This window comes from Bos mutus, chromosome 14, assembly GCF_027580195.1.
Source record: "Bos mutus isolate GX-2022 chromosome 14, NWIPB_WYAK_1.1, whole genome shotgun sequence".
Lineage (NCBI taxonomy): Eukaryota > Metazoa > Chordata > Mammalia > Artiodactyla > Bovidae > Bos > Bos mutus.
In genome coordinates, this window is record NC_091630.1 from 61,535,810 (window position 1) to 61,554,657 (window position 18,848).

The window sequence follows — 18,848 nt, forward strand, 5'->3', positions numbered from 1 at the left end:
TTACCTATCCTTCACAAATGCTTACATGCACAGTCTTCGTTCAGTGACAGTTTGAGGAAAGCGGGTGCTCGTTTCAAGAATGAGACTGTCAGGGTGACCTCTTCTCCAGCATTCCGAAGAACTTGAACCTAATAGAAAACATAATAAAAATGATACCACTATCAGTGTGTCGGCAAACATTTCTGTGATTGCAGCAGCTTAAAGTACTGGGTGGTCTTTTCCAGCTCTCACATCTTGTGATGTGGCTGCAAACATTCAGTGGGAGGTGCACAGGATGAATGAGCTAAGCTGCAGGCACTCAGCCTTCACAGCCTCCCTCCCCCACCATTCTGTGTCCCTGTTCACACAGGATGTGATGGCCCTTCATTTACATTCATCAAGACTCTCTTGAGTTTATGGTCTATCTACAGAAAGATCTATATTTATGAATTTACTGAATATTCATTGAACATCCATGATGCACTATTTGGAGATCTATGAGAAAATTACCCTGCAGATGTTGACCAGAGTGCTAATTCTAATTAAATTGTTCCAGTGCACTCACACACGTTCGCAAAGAATAAATAGGTATTGCTTTTCCATTATATCATTGCATATTTTCTTCTCTTTCTCTGAAAATATAGAACAACTCTCCACACTTTCCAAATTATAGAATTACTATGTCTATTTCTACCAGTTAAATTATAGTCATTTATCAAAATATTATAACAAGCCAAATGTTAGCAATATTAAAAGAAGTTCATAAAGCTGAGGATTATTTATAGCAAACATATCTAGAAAAGATATGTATATCTATAATTTTAAAAACTCACATAGACTAAGAGGAGAATTAAGAGTAAATAGTGAAGAAGCAGTTAATAACCACGGGGACATAATTTGTTATTAAACTTATAGAAAAATGATCATCATAAAATCATTAAAGAACTGACTATGAAAATGGTTTAGAATGACTTCTGGTCTCTATGTGCTATATGCATGTTAAGTCGCTTCAGTTGTGTCCAACTCTTTGAGACCCCATAGACTGTAGCCCACCAGGCTCCTCTGTCCATGGGATTTCCCTGGCAAGAATGCTGGAGTAGGTTGCCATTTCCTCCTCCAGGGGATCTCCCAACCCAGAGATCCAGACTGCATCTCCTGCATTGCAGGGGGATTGTTTACCGCTCAGCCAACTGGGGAAGCCCCCCAAATCAAATGAAATTATAGAAATAAAAAGCAAAATAGCATAAACAACTTTGCTGGATTGGCCCTAACCCTGACCTGAGGACAGAACAATAACATTAAGCCAGTCTGAGCATTAAATAAGATACACACACACACACACACACACACACACACACACAAATAATACATAGCATCATGTTAAAAGTAGGAAATTTTTAAAATGAAGAAAATTATATAATCATTTTAATAGATACAAAGAAGACTTTGATTACATTCATTCGATTCATTTGATAAAAGCTCATAGAAAATTGAATGTACAAAGAAGTATCCTTCATATTATAAAGAGATACACAGAAAGTGTATAAGAAACATCACAGCTAATGGTGAATTACTGAGACATTTCTCTTTGAGATCAGAAATGAGACAAAAATGGCCACCAATTTCATTTCTCCTTAATCTTTCTTCAGGTTTTACTGTAATAAGGCAAGAACAGAGCTAATAAAAATCATTAAAATTGAATAGAAGAAATGAAACACATTATTCAGAGGTAACATGATTTTTGAATATAGAAAATCCTTAAGAGCCTATAGACATCACTGCATGGTGAGTTATTAAGTGAGTTTAGTGTGGAATATCACAGATACAAAGTAATGTATAGTGATCAACTGGCTTTGATTTAATATCAACAAATAAATACAAGATTAGCTGAACTGGAGGAAGATGGTGTATCATGGACACCTCCGGACATAAAACTGTGAGGATATCAGTTCTCTTCTACTTTCCCATGGATTCACGATAATCCCATGCAAAGTTCCCATTCTTCTTCTTCTTTTTTTTTTTTTAGTTTTTAGCTTAGTAAGAATTTATGAACTTAGCTTGTTTCACAGTGGCATGTAATAATTATATAATTATTATACAAGTGCACTGGAGTGTGTGAGGCAGTGGAAAGCAGCCACTAAATGCACACATTCTACAGCAAGTGTGCAATACATAATATCCAATGTTAAATAAAAAACAACACTGTGAGAATCTCAAGTATAATTAAGAGAACAAAGTAGAATAAGTTAAATATAGTTGACCCAGAAATAGCTAATGGGCAAGAGCTTTTCTTTTGAAGCTTTATATTGGTAAACTTGAGTCTTGAAATTTTGTTCAAATGCCATCGAGATAAATAAAAACTTTTCAAAAATTATAAAACCTTACCCTAGCAAAGGAACTTTGAGTTTGTTTTCAATAAAAGGTCAGTTATGGGTGTCTTTCTGGATAACCACAACTTCAAGTTCTCAACACATACTCGTTTCTTAATTAATGCAGAAACACATGCTTGATTCAGCAGCACGTATGCTAAAAAAATTAATGCAGAAATAGTCATCTTTTCAGAGAACAGGATTGAGATAATTGGCCTGATACTGTCATGTAGAAAATACAGGTTCCACATCATGAATAAGGAAGAATGTCATCTTCTTGCACAATCGGAAATCAGCGCCAATAAATCCAATCATCGTTTTCATATTCATTTACATTTCTTGATGCAAATCAAATGTCCATTTTAATCAGATGACATATTGGCACAGTTTTTCTCTCATACTGCCTTGGGTGAGTACGTGAGCAAAAGCACAGAAGTTGGTAAAAGATGACAATCAGTAAAAATGGAAAAAGGAAAGGGAACTACTCCTATATGTATAGGCTGACTCTGTTAAACCAGGACAAGATAACTGTTCGGACTGTGACCTAAATGTCCATAAACTCCATCCATCTGTTAGACAGGAAACTGCGTAGAATCCTGTTGTGTTCTCTGTCCTTCTGCCTTCCCGCGGGGGCCATTCTAAATTCACAGGAGATTCTGAGGAAATATTTAGCCGCCCACCATCGCTGTGGTGTATGAAGCCAAAAATGCTCATAGCTGGAGGTTATTTTACCATTTTGTTTTCTGAAGACTTTATTTTTGTAGGGCAGTCTCAGGTTCTTAGCCAACTGGAGGGGAAAGTGCAGAGATTTCACTTGGGCCCCCTGCCCTCTAGAAGTACAGCCTCCCCGTGGTCAACACACTCGAGCTGAGTGGGACATTTGATACAAGTTATGAACCTGCAGTGACATGTCAACACCACTCAGAGTGCACAGCTGATGGGAGGGTTTAGTCTTGGGGGTGAGCCTACTGTGGGTTCCACATACCACACACACACAGACCAACCACACAGAGAGAGACACACACAGACCACACACACCACACACACACACCACACACACACACAGGACTTCCCTTTAACTTTGGCCTCACCCCGCTGATATGTCGTTAACTGCAGTAAATGATTTCCTTAGAGTCCTGACCTCTGGAGGAAAAGGAAATTGAGAATGACTTTGAGGAACGGTCTTAAACAAACTTCTTTTCAGACAAAACAGCTAAGCTGGCACTAGATATGACACCGAGCTTTACTATCCATGTTGAGATGGTGACGACCTGTGGACACTGAGTAAACAGTGTTTCCTTGTATAACCATTTTATTTATACTAACTGTAGGGGGAAATAATGTACTTATTATATGGGGCTCTCTTGAGTGGGACTAGGTCCTCGGCTTCCCACTTTCACATGTAAATTTGAGGGGAATCTGTGGAGCAGTGGGGGGGCACACGCCCCTCTCTGTGAGGACAGGTGTGCGTGTCCATACCTACAGGTGACGGTTGGGGTCAGAGTGCTGCCAGCGTTCAGGGTGGAGACAGGGCCTTCTCAGGAAAGAGACATCTGGTCAAGGACGGAGCCTATAGTTCCCACGAACCCTGGTGCCGGTGCGTGTGTGTGTAAGTCCTGTCTGACTCTGTACGACTCTGGTGGGACTGTAGCCCACCAGATTGGACAGTAAGTCGTGTGTGACAGCCGGAACTGTCCCTCTGGAAAATGAGGTGCAGAACTGCATACAGAAAATCCTGTCACCCCTGGAAGTAGTGGGTGGATCAACATGAGAAGGCAAGTATCACATGGAATGTGGAAAATAAGAAAGAAGTCTGAAGTAACTTAGAAATACCATCTCTTACCATAAAGTGACACTGAACAGTGATGGAAAAGCTGAAGACAGATGGAGGAAGGGATGGGGGATTGGATTACTGTGGACATCACAGCTGGAGAAAGGTGCTGTGACGTTCCTGAGGGTGAATCTCACACATTCATTCATCTCATCACCTTTCCTGCATTTTAATTTGTGGGAAACATTCCACATACACAAAAAGTACAACAGGATCCCTTATATAGACATTTCAAGTCTGAATGTTACATTCTCATAAAATTAAAAAAAAAATCACAGCAAAAATGCTTATATAGTTGTATGTTTTAAAGAGAACTACTAAATTTTTAGTACTTCTGAATTCCTAAAGTTTCACCCTAAAATAGTGTGCGAGTATGTAGTAAGTTTTCAATTTGGGTACATATTACAAATAAGAATGGAGGTTGACTAAATAACAATGTCAGCTCTAATAACCAGGATATAGTAATAACTATTGATGAATTTCAATATGGAAAAAATCATTTACTTTAGTGAGGTGAGAATGTAGAACACCTGATCCACTTTTACTGTAATATTTGAAGCTATAACTAAAAATTCCATCACTTTAAAAGACCTCATTAAAATAAGATTCTATGTAATAAAAGTGGGTGAAATGCCACATTCTAGATGAGTTGAACTTAACAAGCAGAATACATTGGTAGCTAGTTCATACACTATAGTAACACTATTTCAGCATTTGTTTTAATTGCAGTATTTTTTCAAAGACACAAGTAATATTTTACTGTGCTTTCTAACATTGTATGTCAACCGACTAGTTCATGTTCTATTAGGCAGTTTAACAAAAATTTTAAATTGGTAAAAAGTTTATTTTTAAGAAGTCATTTGGAACAGATGGGTTCAAAACTAAGCTTTATCTAATTTTTGAAGGAAGGGAGAGACTTTCCCTCATTTTTGTACAACTCTGTATGAGATTGTCTCAGGAGTGAATTGTCAGGATCTGAGAAGCAGCACGGACTTGGTGACTCCCACGTTGGAAGAGCAGCTGAAGCCCGGAGCTGCAAGTGTTTGTTTACACACATCATCACAACACGTTTGCACAGCAGCACAGGACTCGGAAGTAAACACTGTGGAGTTGCTGGTGCACTTTTCTCCCGTAGTCTTTCATCTCACTCTATCACATGCATCATTTCTTATGTCACTTTGAACTTTAGGTACACCCCCACCCCCGCTCCCCAGAGCACGCGGAGAGCAGGATTAATGCTCTGGTACAGTCAGCAGCGCTGTGGGGCCACTGCTGGCTCTGCCAGCACCTTCCTGGAAACAGACATTCAAGAGGGAGAAATACAGCTGTCCTGCCATGAGAAAACAGTGATTTTTCTGGGCGTCTGGTCATTTCAAATACTTGAAAATAGATGTGAGTTTCAAATATAATGTGTTAAATGAGTGGGGAGAAAATAATCCTTATATGCTGCTAAATACATGAAGGAAAATAGAGTTTATTACTTCATGATTACTTCAGATTTCAGTCTTCAGAGGAATCTATCACACACAAAATGGTGGGGACATGGTGATTATAGCCCTGAAGATGGTTATGAACTTGTGCAAAACACAGGCACTTTATTTTGAAGCTGTGTATGTCTGTCCCTGTCTGACGTATCTGAAATTACTGAGAATGTGTAAGGGTGGCCCTTAGTAAGAGTATCAACTTACTGCCTTTTTATTTTGTCATCTGGAATCTCCCTCAAGTCTCCTGTTCTACTTTGAACTCTACTTCTTTTCAACAGAGTAGTCCCAGAGGACAGTCCTGCCATCTGGTACCTGACAAAGTGACCAGTGATGGGATGACAAAACAGAAACCAAGACAGACTCTTCGGGAACCTCTCTGTCAGTCACTCAGCTTCAGGCTCAGACCTCACACTCACCCCTCCGTCTCCAACAGGCACCATCATCTCAACCCAAGGACAGTTCACAAAAGGGTGAACTGATCGAGACGATACATGAAACACAGCCGGTGCCCAGACATTAGCCTGTCTTGTCTTAAAGCTGCCTTGTCTCAGAGGCCATGGGGAATCCTATGTGTCTCATGTGACCCTGAAGCCAAGGTTGAACAACAGGAACTTTAAGCTCTATCTCTTTAAATAAATTCAGGTCAATGAATGCCAATTTCAGAAATCTATAAGCTGGTCACTTGAGATATAAAATTGAAATGGCTTATGTTCGGTTAGAAATTTTAGAAGAATGAGGGTTCAATAAGGGCACATAAGCTTGCAGAGAGTACTTTCCAATGAAACAGTATCAGAGAAAACCACTGACTGTAATTCTCACCAGCACGTCCCTTAAAATGCAGATGGTGAGGAACACTGGGCTCCCTGCCCCTGCCCCTCCTGGCTGACGTCCCCTCATACTCCCTCCACCGGCTTAGCTCTATTTGGAGTCCTGAGCAGGAGAAGGGTTCACCTTGTGAGTAATGAGAGGAGAAGGGCTGCTATTACTCCTGCATCTAGTCTGGCTCCGTTTCCATAGCAACCTGGGCAACCGTGTCCCCAGACAGAGCACCTGCCCAGCACAGCTCCCGGAGAGGAAGGAGATTGATGAGGTGAGGACAGTCAGACCACTGGACCCACAGGGCCATCGCCCACCAGCGTGGCTGGCAATTCCCGTCTGGGTTTCACAAACAGGAGACTCAATCAGCAAGTCTGTGCCGCGTGGCACATGGGGCTGGAACTCCAGTCCAGCCCTGTTTCTATTCACTGCTGGGAGGAACTCTGTTTTGTTTTGTTTTGTTTTTTTTTCATCACTGAGCAGAAACCAGAGAATGGACAGAGCAGCAGCAGTGCCTGGCCAAGGACCCCAGTAAGAACCATCTCATATTCTCCTTGACGTTGCTTGGGCAAAGAAACTCTGAAGGAATTCTTAACATTTCCCAGACTAACTATCCAGCTCTTTCTGAAGTAACTGGGAGATGTGTATGACCATCCCAGTTGTTGAGGAAACATGTCAAGGGGATGCTGAGATCTACCTCCTGACATCCAGAGTACTAAATGGAGAGCCTTTCATCTTTCATGTGTTGCCTCACAAGGTTCACCATAGGGAAAGAGAAAAATGTTTGAATTTCATCTGATCTGGTCAGATGTATTTGCTACCCAATAAACATAAAGTTCACATTATTTGAATAGATGGAACACAAGTAATTATAGGGAGAAAGAATAAAACTCTCCAAGTGAAGCAAGTGTTGTATATTGTCTATCACCAGCATCTGACAATGCCTGATATTGTACAGTGTATGTGATGCAGTGTACCTTGTACTACTGGGGCTCTGCTTTGTGGATCCTGGCATCTCAGACCATAAAATCTTCACAGGGACAAATATAATTTCCAGTACAATTGTTTTATCCCAGAGACGTGAGTGCACACTAGATATAGTTGTTGTTGTTTAGCTGCTAAGTCGTTTCTGACTCTTCCCAACCCCATGGACGGCAGCATACTAGGCTTCCCTGCCCTTCACTACCTCCCAGAATTCGCTCAAACTTATGTCCATGGAGTGGGTGATGCCACCCAACCATCTCCTCCTCTGCCCAGCCTCTTTTCCTTTTGCCTTCAGTCTTTCCCTGGATACAATATTTGTTAATAAAAATAATGCTAATCATGGTTTTGTGTCTCTCACTCAGTATCTGAGCTACACCACTTTAAAAACAACTGTATTTTCCCTTATTTTCACAACCTGTAATTCTCTCAAAAAGACATTTTTATTGCTAATTACAGCCTGATTTTTGATATGAAAGCAAAAAATTTTGTAATCAATCTTAGATTCCACAAAATAATCTGTATCTGAGCATCATATTATACTTTCTTTAAGAACATAAAACATCTTTGAAGAGCCTTTCACCATCAAGTCAGTGTGAAAGAAACTTTTAGATGTGGTTCACAGCACAGCATAACTCTTATGTATTATCTGACAGCATGGTTATTATCTGCCTCATTTTTTCAAATTTAAAATCCACAAAAATAAAATGAAATTACGTCATCTCTGAACAGAGATCATCTTTTTTATTTTCCAATTTTGATGTATTTACTTTCCTTTCATAGTTGCACTGGATAAAACTTCCAATACTATGTTGATTAGAACTGGTAAAAGTGGGCATCCTTTTCTTATTCTTGATCTTAGTGAAAAAGCTTTTTTTTTGCTGAGTATGATATTAACACTGGGTTTTTCATTTAAAGTGTTTATTATGTTGAGGTAGCTTACTTTTGTTCCCTGCTTGTTATTTTTATCAAGGAAGAGTGTTGAATTTTGTCAAATGCTTTTCTCTGCATCGATTGAGACAATCACTCCTTTTTATCACTGAAGAGTATTCCATTTATGGTTGCAGTACAGTCTGTTTATCCATTCATATGTTGAGGACATGTTGGTTGGCTCTAATTTTTGGTGATTAAAAATAAAAGCTTCACTAAAACCTCCTATACATATTTTTCTATGAACATATGTTTTCGTTTTTCTTGGCTAAATACTTGTGAATATGCATGCTCCGTTGTATAACATAATATTTCACTTTGCAACAAACTGTCAAACGGTGTTTCACGGTGGCTTGATCATTTTGCATTTCCACCTGCAATGAGTGAAAATTCTGGGGCTCCACACCCACTCCATTATTTTGTACTGCTGATTTTTGGATCGTGTTATTCTATGGGATTTATGGTCTATCTTCCTGTTTTCGACTCAGTTTTGTTTGTGGCACATAATTGTTGGAAGGCACTGGCTCACAAGTTGAAGTGACAGGTAGATAAACATCCCTTGAGGAATGCTGATATGATGCTGGGCAGCCCCAAATGCATTTATGCAACAATCTTCAAAAAGTCATTAGTACATCAAACCCAACCAACAATGTATAAAAGGAGTTGTACATCAAAACAAACTAGGTTTATTCCAGGTAAGCAAGGATGATTCAGCATTGTAAATTCAAACAATGTTATCTCCACATCAAATATTTAAAGAACAAAACAAGTATATTCATATCAACTGATGTAGGACAAGCATTTGAAAAGCCTCAACATATGTCCTTGATTAAAACTCTCTGCAAACTAGAAATATAGGGGGACTCCTTCAACTTGATAAAGAACATCTACAAAACACACACAGCTCATATCACACTTAATGATGGGAAATTCCCTTCCCACTGAGACCAGGAACAAGAAAACGACATATAAGGACACATTTTCTCATATTCATATGAGCATTCAAATCATGCTGCAAGCTTCCAGACTTGTTTCTAATATGATGGAAACAAAACATAAGTTAAGGTTACATAGATTTAAAGAAGGAAATAAAGCAATCTTTATGGCTATCAAATAATTGATGTGTTGGACTTTATTGAAATTAAAAAACTTTTGTTCTGTAAAATATACTTTTAAGAAAATTAAAAAGCAATTTTCTCCCCCACAGACAGGGAGAAAATATCTTTAAACCATTTATTTATGTTGTATCCAATACACACACAGAGTTACTTCTTATGTATATATACATATATGTATATATATATAAAACTTTGTTCAGTTCAACAATAAGAAAACAAACAACTGGATGTAAACATGGGCAAAATATGTGAATGGACATCATCAAAGACAATATAAAGAGGGCAAATAAACATATGAACACATGTCCTCCATCATCTGTCATTAAGGAATCATACAGACCCAGAGGGAGGGTATGGGGAGGGAGGAGGGAGGAGGGTTCAGGATGGGGAACACAGGTATACCTGCGGTGGATCCATTTTGATATTTGGCAAAACTAATACAATATTGTAAAGTTTAAAAAAAAAAAAAGGAATCATACATTAGCAGAATGAGATAGCCCTGCCCACGTGGTTCAGATCCACAAACCTCGAGACACCAGTTGTGGCTGAGGATTCAGAGCACGGGACACTCCTTTACTGCTGATGGAGGGACTGCAGAATAGCACTGCCATTTCAGAAGACAGTTTTGGCAGCTTCTTGTAAAGTAAGTAAAATCTTACCATATAACCAGCAATATACCTGCTAAGTTATTTTCAAAGTATTTAAAACTTAGGTCCACACAAAAACCTGCATGCAAATATTTATAACAGCTGTATTCATAATGACTGTGAACTGGAAGTAAGCACAACATCCTCCAATGAGTAAATAGATTTAAAGAAAAACTGTAGTGAAATTGCTTAATATTGCCTTGTCCAGACCCTGAAATATTATTTGGTGCTCAAAAATAAATAAATCATCGAGAGCTAAACTACATGGATCATTCTTCAATGGCATTGCTAAGTGAAAGAAGCCAGTCTGAAAAGGCTACATTCTCTATGATTTCAACTGTATGACATTCTGGTGAAGGCAAAACTCTGCAGACAGTGAGATGGTTATTTCCAGAGGATCGCTGGTGTGGGGGAGAGGGGATGGTTGAGGAGGATATTTTAGGGATGTGGAACTCTTCTGCATGGTGTCATGATGGTGGAGATGCAATGCTGTGTGTGCACTTATCAAAACTTGTAGGGTGTGCAGCAAAAGGTGAGTGAGCCTTGGTGTGTGCAGACCTTTAAAGGAGTCACTTGGGAGGTTGAGGGATGTTAGGATGAAGAACAGAAGGCAACAAGATTGTGTTATTAGTGTCTGTAGCCACTTTCCTGTAGGGCATGGGGGAGTGGAACTGACCTAAAACTAATGAAATCTAGAATACGAAAGGCAAAAAGGAAATGTACATCAATCCTCTACTGTCCTCGTGGAGTTTGCTCACTGGTGAGTGGGTTAACCATCCTGATCCTGCTGTACATATGTACTGGGTTAGAACAATTAAATCGATAGACGGCAGATGGTGTGGCCATCTGTTGAGGGGGGTTCAGTTCAGTTCAGTCGCTCAGTCATGTCCGACTCTTTGCAACCCCATGAATTGCAGCAAGCCAGGCCTCCCTGTCCATCACCAACTCCCGGAGTTCACTCAGACTCACATCCATCGAGTTGGTGATGCCATCCAGCCATCTCATCCTCTGTCGTCCCCTTCTCTTCCTGCCCCCAATCCCTCCCAGCATCAGAGTCTTTTCCAATGAGTCAACTCTTCGCATGAGGTAGCCAAAGGACTGGAGTTTCAGCTTTAGCATCATTCCTTCCAAAGAAATCCCAGGGCTGATCTCCTTTAGAATGGACTGGTTGTATCTCCTTGTAGTCCAAGGGACTCTCAAGAGTCTTTTCCAACACCAGAGTTCAAAAGCATCAATTCTTTAGCACTCAGCTTTCTTCACAGTCCAACTCTCACATCCATACATGACTACTGGAAAAAACCATAGCCTTCACTAGACGAACCTTTGATGGCAAAGTAATGTCTCTGCTTTTCAATATGCTATCTAGGTTGGTCATAACTTTTCTTCCAAGGAGTAAGCATCTTTTAATTTCATGGCTGCAATCACCATCTGCAGTGATTTTGGAGCTCAAAAAAATAAAGTCTGACACTGTTTCCACTGTTTCCCCATCTATTTCCCATGAAGTGATGGGACCAGATGCCATGATCTTCGTTTTCTGAATGTTGAGCTTTATGCCAACTTTTTCACTCTCCTCTTTCACTTTCATCAGTGAGGGGGGTTACAGATAAGCAAAGGGAGGGGGCTAGTTCTAGTCGTTCATCTACGTGATGATGGCTTTCCTTGGAGGCAGCCATGTAGCCTCATGTTTAACCTAATGTGGATATGGACATGGACATGGACATGTGTGAGTAGGTATGTGAGCACTTCGGTACACACACACATTCACACACAAACACACACACACATTCACACATACCTCCTGTCCTGTGAGCCGAGGGGCCTCAGAGGCACAGCTGCTCTGGAGCAATGAGCACCCAGCTCCAAGAACGTAGTTTCTCAGATGTTCTCCAACAAGGGAAAGCAGGGCCTCTGGGAGAAATGGCTGATTCCTGGCTTAGCAGGAAATGTGCAAGATGCGCCTAAAACAACTTTTAGTGTAAAAACTGAGAAAATGCTAAAAAAAAAAACCCAAAGCCCAAGGACTATTGCAAAGCAACACTAAAACCACTTGAAAAGAGCTTATAGCCCAGAGTACAAGGTCCACAACCCTTACTGATCTATCAGAATGATGGAATAAAATTTAAACATTGAGGATAAACAGATAGATCTCCTGTGCAGCAGAATTCCAGGGAACGTAGGCAGACAGCCCACCCCGTGAGAGAGAAGCATGTTACCACTGAGTGTGGGGTCTGCACTGCGACCCCCTTCCTCAGAGCAGAGCATGCGCGAAGCACGCAGGGCCTCAGGCAGAGAGACCTGACACTCAGCCTCTGCCCAGCGCTGGCCACTCAGTCAGGAAGGTGCGTACACATGGTGAAACGGGATGAGGATGGGCTGTGCCTCTGTGGCCTTCCTCCTGCAACACAAACACCCAGTCTGGTTGCAAGAAAAACATGAGAAAACTCCCAATTGAGACATATTGCACAAAACAGCTGACCCCTACTCCTCAAACCTTGAGTGTTATCGAAAAAAGGAGTCCTGGAAACCATGACGGCCCGGAGGAGCCATGGGACACTTGACAACTCCCTGTGATGTGTGATCTGGCTGGGATCCTGGGACAGGAAAAGAAACACTGGGCAAAAACCAAGGAAATGAAATAAAGTACAGACCCCTGTTAATAGCCAGATAGGGACTGGCTGAGAGTCTGTAGCCAGGAGGAAAATTAATTAACTTATCTCCTGTGCTGTCTCTATTCATAACCTAATTAGGGGACAGACTTGTGAGAAGGAACTCCTAAAGGTGTTAATGAAAACCTAAGGATGTAAATAAGGCAAGTTCTGGATATTTTTTTGCTTTTCCAAAATCACAGAGTTCTGAATATTTTATTGCTTTTCTAAATTCACAGATTCAATAAACAATATTTCCCACATTGTTGCCTTTGCACTTAACATTTCCCAAACCAGTGGGAAATATTAAAAGTTAAATTACTTCATGTGTGGCTTTAGTTGGTAGTAGTTGATCCAAAGAAAAAAAGGCCAGTATGGTCAGAGTCCTCGAGGAAAATATTAATCGGTTGGACCTTAAAACCTATTTTCAAACTGAGAACATGGGAATTGTCAGCAGTTAGGTAAAACATGGTTGTAACTCAGTGACAAGTTAACCTTTTTGCCAAGGTCTAAATTGATCTGTAGTCCCAAGTCACATCCTGAATGTGTTTCTTGGTAACTCACAAAACCTCTAGTATATAAACTAATGCCTCATTTGCAGATGATGTGATACAAACCCTTGCAATGTCATTTTCTGATTGAGCTAAAAAGGTAAATGTTATTTTTATTCCAATGAAAATTTTGAATTAAGCACATATTATAACAATCAAAATTATATTAAGCAATATTTTATGTTTCTCTTATCAAAATTTGATATCATTGCTTGAATGAATCCTTTAATTTACATAATTTGAGCTCCTCCTTCTGCTATTGTAAAAATTACACACTCTGGTAGAGTTTGGTTCAAATTCACAAATTCAGAATTAGAGTGACAGTTATTTTCACTTCTAATTATCTAATGCTCTTTATGAGTAAGATCATAACAACAAAGAGTGGATGAAACTCTTTTTCAGGACACATATGTCTCAAAGTTGGTGCCTGTGCTAATCCTTTTTGATATGGAAACTGGGAGCTTTTCTTTCTTGGTTTCTTGTATCAAGAGGGCTCCCAGGGTGGGGTGGGTACAGCCTAGAGTTGAGATCACTCACTCCAACTGGCAACATGAGAAACAGATGCAGAAGCCATGATGATCTATTTCTAGACATCTGGGTAAAGAATTCCATTAACACAATCCCCTGAGCACCCAGGGGTAAGGAGGAGGGATTCCCCATATACACAGTCCAGCCTACAGCTCATCGTAGAAGCCATGGCTTCCTGTAGAAGGCATCTAAGAACAATGCTGCTTCTAACAGCAGTGACCTCTGCAGGTGAACAAGAGAGAGTCAGGTGCGCAAACAACCTGCGGTCATACCTTCTCAGTTTCTTTCTAAATCAGGGACTCTGAGGCACTGACTACCCATATCTCTAAAACTATCCATACCTCTCAGGTTGTGGTGCCTTTCTCTGCCCATGTAAGTCTGGTCTTAAACATTTAATTAAAATCAGCCCCACTGAGGTGCTTACTTAGATAATTGACAGTGAAGACAAAAACTTGCTAATCACTGTTGCAAAGTGAAAGACTGGAACCAGCTAAGAAAATCAGCATCTACATTTCAAAGCTGATAAGTTTAAACTTCTCAGAAGAATAAAAGCTTATTATAAAGGGCCACATACAATTTGCAATACAATCTCAAGTCCCTTTTCTTTGAAACAGAGTGAACACCATTCAAGCATGTTCCAATCTTTTAGACTGCAGCCATGAAATTAAAAGACACTTGCTCCTTGGAAGAAAAGCTGTGACAAACCTAGTAGCATAGTAAAAAGCAGAGACATCAATTTTCTGACAAAGGATTGCATTGTCAAGTCTATGGTTTTTCCAGTAGTCATGCACAGGTGTGAGAGCTGGACCATAAAGAAGGCTGAGCGCCGAAGAATTGATGCTTTCGAATCATGGTGCTGGAGAAGACTCTTGAGAGTCCCTTGGACAGCAAGGAGGTCAAACCAGTCAATCCAAAAGGAAATAAACCCTGAATATTCATTGGAAGGACTGATGCTGAAGCTGAATCTCTAATACTTTGGCCAGCTGATGAGAAAACTGACTCATTGGAAAAGACCCTGATGCTGGGAAAGATTGAGGGCAGAAGGAGAAAATGGCAACAGAGAATGAGATGATTGGATGGCATCACTGACTCAATAGACACGAGTGTGAGCAAACTCCAGGAGATGGTGAAGGACAGGTAAGCCTGGCATGCTACAGTCCATGGAGTCGCAGAGTCAGACACAAATACTGAGCAACTGAACAACAACCACAAATCTTTCAGGCCATGCTGATCTATTCAATCAAAGCTCCACACAGTTCTTGTAAGCTCACTGCGGCCTCTGAAGAACACATCACAAACTGGACTCCATTGATAGCATGCGTTTTTGGAAGAGAATGCACCTGTTCTTGCTCCCTGGACAATGAGTTTAACATCTCTCTGTACTTCTGAAAAAAAGACTAAAGTTAAAATATCTCTGCTTACAGGGCTTTGTTTGGAATTTACATACATTTAGAACACAGTGGTTTGTGCTGTGCCGATTATCATTTTTGGAGAAGGCAATGGCAACCCACTCCAGTACTCTTGCCTGGCAAATCCCATGGACGGAGGAGCCTGGTGGGCTGCAGTCCATGGGGTCACTAGGAGTCGGACACGACTGAGTGACTTCACTTTAACTTTTCACTTTCATGCACTGGAGAAGGAAATGGCAGCCCACTCCAGTGTTCTTGCCTGGAGAATCCCAGGGACGGGGGAGCCTGGTGGGCTGCCATCTATGGGGTCGCACAGAGTCGGACACGACTGAAGTGACTTAGATCATTTGTCTAAAAGTTTGTTCTCAAATGTTGCTTTTCCCTGTACCTATGTGATGTGGCATAAGATCTGAAGTATATACATTTTCTGTGAGGCTCACCAGGGATGCCAAAGGGGACCAAGTAGGATTTTTGAAACAGCAGAGGAGTGATGTAAAGGGACACTCCTTGCCCGTCCCACGAAGAACCCTCCAGAACTCTACTCGTGGAGCTGGAGCTTTTCAGACACTTGAAGCTGCCTCTTTGAGGTCTGAAATATGTAAATATGTCAGAAGAGTCTTCTCCAAGTAGCTGTTAGCAGAGGCGCCACATCCTCACAAACCAAATGAACTGAAGCTGTGAGAAGCCGAAAGCTCAGGGTATTTTCATTTTGTTTGACCCCTGAGTACAAACCTTTAAACATAATTTCTCCTCTCTCCTTTCCCATGTGAGCTGATATGGAAATTCAGTGAAGGTTCTATGAGTGTTATTGAATCAACCGTGAAAAACATTTCCCAAGTGCCCGACACTGGCTGTTCTTTCCGGCATCATATTTTTATGTCCTCCCTGAGCCCCACGGAAGCTCCTCCACCTCCCAGCTTCTCCCAAAGTGTCGATTAGAGGTTGCTGACAAGACACCACTGGGCTGGCTGCTGAAAGACAAATTCCTGGGTCACCTAAACTGAGTGAATTAGGACATCTGGGGCCCCAATTCAGGTCTGCACATTTACCAACATCCAAGAAAATTCACAATAAACACGGCTGACCTTTTTGTGTAGCTGCTGAGTGCTAAACCAGAGCCTTGAGATCAACTGTCTCTAAATGTTGTCTGTCTCTGTCACACACACACACGCGCCTGTGCACATGCACACATGTGTCTCTTAAGTCTCCTGCCAGTTTGAACCCTGGGTGGGGAAGATGCCCTGGAGAAGAAAATGGCAATAGACTCAAGTATTCTTGTGTGGAGAATCCCAAGGACAAAGAAACCTGACGGGCTACAGTCCATAACGTCACAAAGACTCAGAAAGGACTGAGCAACTGAGAATGTATAAGCTTTCAAAGATTTGCAAAGATTTAGAGGTATATTTCACCTAGAGATATGCTTAGTGGACATGCTCTGGTAGTGGTTTAGTCACTAAGTCATGTCCGACTGTTGCGACACTGTGGACTGTAGCCCATCAGGCTCCTCTGTCCATGGGATTCTCTACGCAAGAATACTGGAGTGGGTTGCGATTTCCTTCTCCAGGGGATCTTCCTGATTCAGGAATTGAACCCAGGTCTCCTGCATTGCAGGCAGATTCTTTACTGACTGAGCTACAAGGGAAAGCTGTGGGGATTAATTGGGAAACATAGCAAATAGCCCTCCTTTAGTATTTCTTGAATTACATTTTGTTCCAGGTGATATTCACTGATCTGTTTCTAATATGAAAAATAAAACAAGTAAGAGATTATTTGAAAATCTGATATCACACAGGACTAGTTTCATATGTTCCTAATGAAAAAAGGAAGTTTTTATCAATGCCATAAATCATTTGCACATGGGGAAAATAACAATATTAGAAAAAGTAAAGAAGACTCACCACTTCTTCATGTCTGCATTTTCTTACATTAATCCCATTTATCTGCAAAGGAAAGAGAGAGAGAATTTGAAGAGCATACTGTGAACTGACTGTATCTTGGTGACACATGGAAAATAATGGTAAAATGTATACCTGGAGAATTGCGTCCCCAATAAAGAGCAGTCCTGACAGTTCAGCTGTGAATGGAGAAGGAGAATTGACTATGCCTCGTCTACTGTCTTCACACAGAAGTAAGAGTTCTTAATTCAATAAAGCCAAAACTGATTGAGGGCAAAGGCAAAGATGGAGGAGGATTAAAGGAAAAAGTAATTAAAGCAAAAAGTAAGATGGTCTATAAGGGTAGCATCTTAAAAGATTCACAAGCAATGGAAATGCAAAAAATAATCATACGATTCAGCTCAAGTTCTGAAACCCATGCTGAGATACTTCCATTTAACCCCATCATTTCAGATCTTACAGTCTGGAGGGAGGACTAATGTTCTCATGTTCCCTTAAGTTTAAGGTGCCTATGAAAATGTCTAGATCTGGACAGTCAATCCACTGACAACAGAATCAGCTCCATGCTTCTTTTAAAGACCAGCCTGCCCCACCGCAGGGGGCTGGGTGTGGATAAGGGTCTGAACCAGCCACGTGTGGCCTGGTCCTGGGAACTGGACTGAGAGATTTCGTACAATCTCCTGGTTCTGAGCTACAGTCTTGCTCCTCAGTGACTCACTCAGGAAGCAGCCACAGGACACCCTCTGAACACTTTACCTCTCTGCTCCTTCGAGATTTTTGAAACCACAACTGGAATGTTATGTTCCGCTCCCCCCTGGAAAGAAAAAAATCACATGTTTCACTTTTTCATCTCAAAAGAATAAAAGCTCAGCTTTTAGTTCAGAAACTATACAGGCCAAGGAAAGCAGGTGAACAGACACTAAGTAGAATTTAAATAAACTCGTGGAATCTATCAAGGAGACTGTGCTCCCAAGAAGCCTATCTGTTTAGAATTTCACTGTGACATCCAAGAATTAATAATAGTTGACTTTGAAAATGTTAATTTTTTAAGATTAATATGGTGATGCCTGAAGAAGACATTTCCTCCAATGACCAGCCATGCTATCCATCGTAGAAACTCTTATTTCGGGTTCCAAAGAGCAGATAATTATGCATTTCCATTATCTAGCTAAGTTGCTTTATGCTGGGAACCAAGCAATGGCCCCTTGGAATGCTAAGTAGCTAGACAGACCTCTACCTGCACAAACTGGACAAAAAGCAGAGTGTGCATATGCTTAACGGAGGGGGTAGGTCATCAGCATTATATGGAAGCATATACCGAAGAACACAGTAAGCCACCAAGAATTATGCAGTAGTGCTTTGGCTAATGGACCAAATGAGAGGAAAAAATACCGAAAAATAAGTAACTGAACTTATGTGAAAGAAAATAAATTCCTGAAGTAACTGTATAAATTACTGTTTTATGTAACAGAGTTGAGAAGGTTGAAAGCAATAGTTAAAAAAGTCAAGTAAGTTCATTAAACAGTAAGATTTCACATAGAAGGTAAGGATGGCACTTTTAATGTGGGTAGTTCAAAAGAAGATCTAAATTCCACTGGGGCTTCTGCAGCTTCAGAATAAGTAAATCCCTAAGCCTTTCTCCCTTCAAGGGCAAAAATTATTTTA

At 40.7% G+C, this 18,848-nt stretch overlaps 1 protein-coding gene across 1 annotated transcript in view; it reads right to left on the reverse strand.

The window, feature by feature from the left end:
* The window catches only part of SNTG1 (syntrophin gamma 1), a 138,978-nt gene that overhangs the window by 96,438 nt on the left and 23,692 nt on the right, over window positions 1-18,848 (reverse strand). The window contains exons 5-8 of the mRNA XM_070382795.1: window positions 17,940-17,997; window positions 17,319-17,362; window positions 17,187-17,228; window positions 26-128 (exon numbers count right to left, since the gene is read on the reverse strand). Of these exons, the coding sequence (XP_070238896.1) occupies window positions 26-128; window positions 17,187-17,228; window positions 17,319-17,362; window positions 17,940-17,997 (247 nt within the window). The remainder of the gene's footprint in view (window positions 1-25; window positions 129-17,186; window positions 17,229-17,318; window positions 17,363-17,939; window positions 17,998-18,848) is intronic.